Source organism: Penaeus japonicus, unplaced genomic scaffold (assembly GCF_977035675.1).
Source record: "Penaeus japonicus unplaced genomic scaffold, GWHDUDI00000001_assembly GWHDUDI00000041, whole genome shotgun sequence".
NCBI classification, from domain to species: Eukaryota; Metazoa; Arthropoda; class Malacostraca; order Decapoda; family Penaeidae; genus Penaeus; species Penaeus japonicus.
In genome coordinates this window covers 10,523,145-10,530,644 of record NW_028234443.1, presented here as the reverse complement: position 1 = coordinate 10,530,644, position 7,500 = coordinate 10,523,145, and the positions used below count along the sequence as shown (strand labels likewise).

The window sequence follows — 7,500 nt, the reverse complement described above, 5'->3', positions numbered from 1 at the left end:
AGAAGCATAACCATGTAATACTTCCTGAAGCAAGAATCCTTTTGCAATGCTAATATATCTATTTATCTATGCACACACACATACACACACTTACACACTCACACAGACACATACTAAGACATGCATAGGTGAGAGAGAGAAAGAGAGAGAGAGAGAGAAAGAGGGAGAGAGAGAAAGAGGGAGACGAAGAGAAAGAGGGAGACGTAAAGAAAGAGAGAGAGAGAGAGAGAGAGAGAGAGAGAGAGAGAGAGAGAGAGAGAGAGAGAGAGAGAGAGAGAGAGAGAGAGAGAGAGAGAAAGAAAGAAAGAGGGAGACGAAAAGAAACAGAGAGAGAGAGAGAGAAGGGGGGGGGGGGATGTTGATTTGATTTGGCAAGTTTATTCAATATATGTATAAAATACAAACATGAAAAAGCAAAGCTACCATGCCTGCTTTGTTTATACATGAGCACCTTCATATAAACATATATATTAATGTTTGAAATATCATGTATACATATTTTCATTGTTTTGGATTACCATAATTAAATACCGACTCTGTAAGACGGCCAATATATATTATACATCATATTCAAGATTGAGAGAAAGAGAGAGAGAGAGAGAGAGAGAGAGAGAGAGAGAGAGAGAGAAAGAGAGATGGTGGATGGATGGATAGAGAGAGAGAGAAAGAGAGATGGTGGATGGATGGATAGAGAGAGAGAGAAATAGAGAGAGAGAGAAAGAGAGAGAGAGGAGAGAGTAGGAGATGGTGAGAGAGAGAGAGAGAGATTGTGGGAGAATGAGAGAGAGAGAGAGAGAAGAGAAGAGAGAGAGAGAGAGAGAGAGAGAAGCCAGACGATCAGAGCCAAGTAAGAGAGAGAAGAGAGAGGAGAGAGAGAGATAAGAGAGAGTAACGAGAGTAGGGGGGGGGATGAGAAGAGGAGAGAGAGGAGACGAGGAGAGAGATGGAGAGAAAGAGCCAGAGAAAAGGTGGATGGATGGTTAGAGAGGAGAGAAATAGAGAGGAGATGATGAAGGAGGTAAAGAAATAAATCAGAGAGAAAAAGAGAGAGAGAATATGAGAGAGAGAGAGGAGAGGAAGGAGAGACAGAGAAGAGAGAGAGAGTAGAGAGAGAGAGAGAAAGAGAAGACATAAAACCCAACCCGTCTCGCACAGACTATGATCACTCATGCACAAAATGAAATTCAATATCATATTTCATTTAAAAAAAAATAAGAAAAAAAAAAGAAAGAAGAAAAAAAAAAAAAAACGCCCCCGACACTTCCATCGATCAGACGGCAATTGCACGCGGGGTCGGATTTCACATATGCAACTTTTTCTCATTTATGCAACTGTGCAATCATGGCAAGGAGGCGGACTTTATGAGGGTCTCACTTTTTATTGGGTTTGTCGCCATGCTATTTAATGTTAGTATTTCTCTTAATGTTTTTGTTGTTGTGTTGCGTTGTTGTTATCTTTATCAACATTGTTATTATCATCATTACTGTTATTATGAATCTTCTCCTTATTCTTTATTTTCAGCATTATCATTGTTATTATCATGATTATTATCATTATACTTATCATGATTATTATCATTATCATCATTATTATCATTATCTTTCTTATTATCATTATCATTATGTTTATCATCGTTATCATAATGAGCTTTACTATCAACGTCATTATCATTATCATTATCGTTGTTATAATCCTTGTCATCATTATTAGTATTATCATAATCAACATTATAAGAATGATATCAATACTGATTGTAATAATGTCAATAATAGTTGTAATGGCAATAATAAAGATAATGATAGTACCTATGATAATAATAACAACAATAATAATGATGATGATGATATAAATGATTATAATAATAAGAGTAATAATAATAATAACAATAATAAAGATAATGATAAAAAAATAATGATGATGATGATAATAATAATGATAATAATAATGATAATAATAATAATGATGATAATAATAATGCTAATGCTACTAACTAACTATAACTATAACTATAATAATAATAATAATAATAATAATAATAACAATAATGATAATAATAATAATAATTATCATTATTATCAATAGCAGCAGTAATAGCAACTACAACAATACTGATAATAAGAACAATAACAATAACGAACAAGGGTTAAAATTATGACGATAATGATAATAACATTAATGATGATGATAATGATAATAGTACTAACAATAGCAATAACAGGAATAATTAAAATAGTATCATTAACAATAATAATAATAATAATATTAATGGCACAAATACTATAAGGGGGAGAAGAGGTTGGGGAAGAGATTGAGGAAGTGAGGAAGTGGGGGTTGGGGGAGTGTGGGGAGGTTGGGGTGAGTGTGGTGAGGTTGGGGGAGTGTGGGGAGGCTTGGGGAGGTGAGGGGATGGGGAGGTGAGGGGAGGTGAGGGGAGGTTAGGGGAGGCTGGGGATTGTTGGGGGAGGGTGTGGGGAAGTGAGGGGAGGCTGGGGAGGCTTGGGGAAAAGGTTGGGGAGGTGTGAGGAGGTTGGGAGGCTTGGGGAGGATGTGGAGAAGAGGTTGAGAGATTGGGGAGGTTGGGGAGACTTGGGGAGGTGTGAGGATGTTAGAGGAGACTTGGGGAGAAGGAGAGGGCTGGAGAAGGCGGGAAGGAGGGGGGAGGGCTAGGGAAGGGAATTGGAGAAGAGGTAGGGAGGTGTGTGTGTGTGTGGGGGGGGGGGGGGAGAGAGATGGGGGGGGTGGGGAGATAGGAAGAGAAACGACCCCAAAATATTTGTTAAAGATGTTCCAGAGATTGCGAAGTTTCTGGAACAATGCGGGGGAGGAAGGAAGGGAGGGAGGAGGGGAGGGAGGAGGGGAGGGAGGGAGGGAGGGAGGAGGGGGAGGGGAGGGGAGGGAGGGAGGGAGGGAGGGAGGAAGGAAGGAAGGGAGAGAAGGAGGGAGGGGGGAAGGAAAGGAGGGAGGAAGGGAGGGAGGGAGATATGGAAGAAAGGAAGGGAGGGAGGGAGGGAGGAAAGGAGGGGGGAGGGGAGGGAGGGAGGGAGGAGGGGAGGGAGGGAGGAGGGGGAGGGGAGGGAGGGAGGAGGGAGGGAGGGAGGGAGGAGGGAAGGGAGGGAAGGAGGGAGGAAGGGAGGGAGGGAGGAGGGAAGGGAGGGAGGGAGGGAGGGAAGGGAGAGAGTGCGGGAGGGGGTATTGTAGATGATGGGTTGCACTTTTCATATCTTATTCTTTATCAATTAATATATTTATTCTAGATTTTATTTATTTATTTTTTTTTAATTAATATTATTTCTTATTCATATAATTTATTCTTAGAGACAGAAATTTAATATTCATACTTAAAAAGATGAAAAGAAAGAGGAAAAAAGAAGAAGAAATAAGTAAAGAAAGAAAGAAAATCGATAAGGACACAAAAAAAAAAATAAAGGAAAGACAAGACAAAGGAAAAAAAAACAAAAAACAAAAAAACTGAAAGAAGATGAAAGGAGGAAATTGATGAACGAGAAAGAAAGAAAGAAAGAAAATGGAGAGGGAAAAAGAAGAAGAAAGAGAGAAGATGAAAGGGGGGAAAAATTGACGCGGTCCAATGACTCATTCGTTCATTCATCGGCCGTCGGTTGTGGGTCTTCCAGACGGAGGAGGAGGAGGAGGAGGAGGAGGAGATAGAGGAGGGAGAGGGGAGTGAGAAAAGGAGAGATAGAACGGGAGATAGAGGAGAAGGGGAGAAGGAGGGAGAGGAGATAGGAGGAGGAGGAGGAGAAGGATAGGAAGGAGTAGGAGAGGAGAAGGACGAGGAGAGGAGGGAGAGGAGATTAGGAGTAGGATAGGAGATAGAGGAGAGGAGGGAAGGAGAGGAGAGGAGAGGGGAGGAGAGGAGTTAAGGATAGGAGAGGGGCGGAGAAAGGAGAGAGGAGGAAAGGGAAGGGAGAAGGAGGGAGTGGAGAGGGGAGATTTTTTTAGGAGTTAGGAAGGAGAAGAAAGGAAGGCGGAGGGAGAGGAGAGGGAAGAGGAGAGGAGAGGAGAGGAGATAAGGGTGCTCGAGAGGGGAGAGGAAGAGGAGAAGGAGAAGGGGAAAGGAGGAGAGTAGGAGAGAGGTGAGGAGAAGAGAGAAGGAGAGGAAAGGAAGAGGAAGAGAATGGTGCCGTGGAGAGGAGAGAGAGGAGAAAGGAGATGGAGATAAGGAGATAGAGGTGGAGGAGGAGGAGGAGGAGGAGGAGGAGGAGGTAGAGGAGGAGGAGGAGGTAGAGGAAGAGGTAGAGGAGGAGGTAGAGCTAGAGGTAGAGGAGGAGGAGATTGAGGAGGAGGAGAAAGAAGGGAAGATGAGGAGGATGAAGAAAGGAAGACAGAGAGATAGATAGAGGTAGAGAGGAAATATAAACGGAGACAGAGAGAGGGAAGGAAAAAGAGAAGGAGAGAAAGAGAGAGACAGAAAGAGAGAGAGAGAGAAAGAAAATAAAGCGGAAAACACAAAAAAGACAAAGAAGAAGAAGAAAAAGAAGAAGAAAAAATCTCCCAGTATTCAACTAACCCCTCCTTACTCCCCCTCCCCCCTCCCCTCCACCCCTAAAAAAACGACACTTAGTGCCCTCGATCCCAGTGCGACGCCATAAAGCCAAGAGTAGTGAGAAAATACACGCAAAGCAAAATCAAATTTGGTTGTCTGTTAACGCCAGGCAACTGCGATGTTTCATTCACATAGCTGACAGGGCGGACCGAGGAAGCGACGTGGCCACATCGCCCTTTTCGACATTCCTAGAATCTTCCAGGGCGTTTGTTCCTCCCGATTAATTCCATGAGAGATTCATGGAGAGCTTGCTTTTTCATGGCGATTTGCTCTCTCTCTTCTCGGGGAGGTTATTGGAAGAGCTGGAGAGTCGTATAGGCCTCGGGGTGGAAGGCAGAGCGACGTGGCATTTTCCTTCACATCGATCGGCAGAGCACGAGACCTGTGGTCCCTCTCCCCTTCCTCCCCACTCCCCAGCCCCTCTATTCCTATCCCTCCCTGCTACCCCTGCTTTTTCCCCGTCCCCTTCCTCTTCCCTCTACCTCCTTCTCTCTCCTCTCCTCTCTCCCCCCTTCCTCTTCCCTCCCCACCCTACTCTTCTCTCCTCTCTAACCTCCCCCTTCCTCTTCCCTCTCTCCCCTCCCCCTCCCTGAAGGACACGACCCTCCCTTCTCCTTCCTCTCCATCCACACATATCTCCCGTCTCTCCTCTATCTTCTCCCGTCTCTCTCTCAGCCTCTCCCCTCCGCCCCCCTCTTCCCCACTAATTGATTTTCCCTCAACGTCCTTCTCCCCTCTCCCCCACGCGCCCCCCCCTCTCCCCCCACCCCACCCCCACCACGGTTATCCCACCCCCTCTGTCGCTGTCCTTACTTGCACTCGTGTTTTGGAGTAAACGTTGGCCATGTGCAGTGACGGGGCCGCGACTGAGGCTTGGGTACCCGTCCATAATGGCGCTCTTGCTGAGAACCTACCGCTCTTTCGCTCTCTCTCCCCTCCGTGTTTACTATTTGGATCTTCTCGCGCTCTCTCTCTCTCTCTCTTTCTTTCCTTCTTGTTTACTATTTGTATTTTCTCTCTCTCTTTCTCTCTATCTCACTCTCTTTCCTTCTTGTTTGCTATTTGTCTTCTCTCTCTCTCTGTCTGTCTGTCTGTCTCTCTCTCCTTCTTGTTTACTATTTGTCTTTTCTCTCTTTCTGCCTCTCTTTCTTCTCTTCTCTTCTCTCTTTCGTTTTTACTCTTCCTCTCTCTCACTCTCTCTTTCTCTGTCTCTCTCTCTCCTTCTTGTTTACTATTTGTTTTTTCTCTCTCGTTTTTACTCTCTCTCTCTCTCTCTCTCGGTTTTACTCTTTCTCTCTCTCACTCTCTCTTTCGTTTTTACTTTCTCTCTCTCACTCACTCTCTCTCTCTTTCGTTTTTACTCTTTCTCTCTCTCACTCTCTTTCTATGTTGTTCTTCAGTTTTTATTATTATTTTAAAGACAAAGAACAGCAATGCTTGATTTATAAATAGGGATAGAGATAGATAGATAGATGGAGAGAGAGAGAGAGAGAAAGAGAGAGAGAGAGAGATGAATGAGAAGAGATAGTTATGACCGAGAGGAGAGAAGAGAGAGAGAGAGAGTGTGAGACAGAAGAGAGAAGAGAGAGAGGACGGCAGAGAGAGAGAAGAGAGAGAGAGAAAGAGGAGAAGGAGAGAGAGAGAGGAAGAGGACATTAAAAGAGAGAGAGAAGAAGAGAGAGATAGAGCTAGGAAGAGAAGAGAGAGACGAAGATGAAGAGAGGTGAGTGAGTAGGAGAGAGAAGAAGAGAGAGAGAGTCTGACAGAAGAAAGCAGAAAGAATGAGATAGAGGAGGGAGAGAGGAGGGAGGAGTAGAGGAGATAAGAGAGAGCGAGAGAAGGAGTAGGGGAGAGGGAGAGAGAGTTTAGCAGAGGAGAAAAGAGGGAAGAGAAAGCGAGAGGGAGATGAGAGGGAGCGCAAAGGCTGAGAGAGAGAGAGAAGAGGAGAATAGAGACGAGTAGAGAGAGAGAGAATGAGAGAAAGAGAAGTGAAGGAAGAGGAGAGAGAGATAGAGCGAAGAAGAGAAGAGAGGAGAGAGAGATGAGAAAGAGAGGAGAAGAAAAGAAGCGAGAGTTGAGAAAGAGAGAAAGAGGATAAGCAGAGAGAGAGAAAGAGAAGAAGAATGAAGAAATCGAGGAAGAGAAAGAAGAGAGGAGAATGAAAGCGAGAAAGGAATGAAGATGAGATGAAAGAAGAAAAGAAAAGAAAGAGAAGAGAAGAGAAAAGGATATGGGAAAGAAAAAATTGGAAGGACAGGGAAACAAACGTAAAAAAAAAAAAAGAGAGGAAAGAAAGAGAGTAAATGAAATAAAAGGAAGTAGAAAAAAAAAAAAAAATAAAAATAAAAAATAAGAAAGAGAAAAAAAAAAAAAAAAGGAAAAAAAAAAAAAAAAAAAAAAAAGAGAAGCAAAAAGAGAAGGAAAAAGAAAGAAAGAGAAGAGATGAGAGAAAAAAGAGAGAAGAGAGAGAGAGAGAGAGAGGATGTGAAGGGAAGAGAGAAAAAAGAAAAAAAAGAAAAAAAAAAAAAAAAAGAAGAAAAAAAAAAGAATATAAAAAAAATAAAAAAACACACTTAAAAAAAAATAAAAAAAAAAAAAGTAAAAAAAAAAAAAAAAAAAAAAAAAAAAAAAAAAAAAAAAAAAAAAAAAAAAAAAAAAAAAAAAAAAAAAAAAAAAAAAAAAAAAAAAAAAAAAAAAAAAAAAAAAAAAAGATAAAAAAAATAAAAAAAAAATAAAAGTAAAAAAAAAAAAAAAAAAAAAAAAAAAAAAAAAAAAAAAAAAAAAAAAAAAAAAAAATAAAAAGAAAAGGAGGAAGAAGAAGAAAAAGAAAGAGAAAGAAAGAGAAAGAAAAAAAGAGACAGTCAGAGTCAGAAAAAAAAAGAATAAATAAAAACAATAAAGTCAGAGAAACAGCCAAACCAAGAGACAAGCAGCAG

The 7,500-nt window shown here is 41.7% G+C and overlaps 2 protein-coding genes across 2 annotated transcripts in view; both read right to left on the bottom strand.

Annotated features, from left to right (window-relative positions):
- LOC122254216 (F-box/LRR-repeat protein 16) overlaps window positions 1–7,500 on the bottom strand; it is a 145,998-nt gene that overhangs the window by 78,784 nt on the left and 59,714 nt on the right. The gene's annotated exons all lie outside the window — the stretch shown is intronic.
- Window positions 1–7,500, bottom strand: part of LOC147466780 (uncharacterized) — a 36,556-nt gene that overhangs the window by 28,400 nt on the left and 656 nt on the right. The window contains exon 2 of the mRNA XM_086534309.1: window positions 4,211–4,271. Coding sequence (XP_086390435.1) covers window positions 4,211–4,271 — 61 coding nt within the window. The remainder of the gene's footprint in view (window positions 1–4,210; window positions 4,272–7,500) is intronic.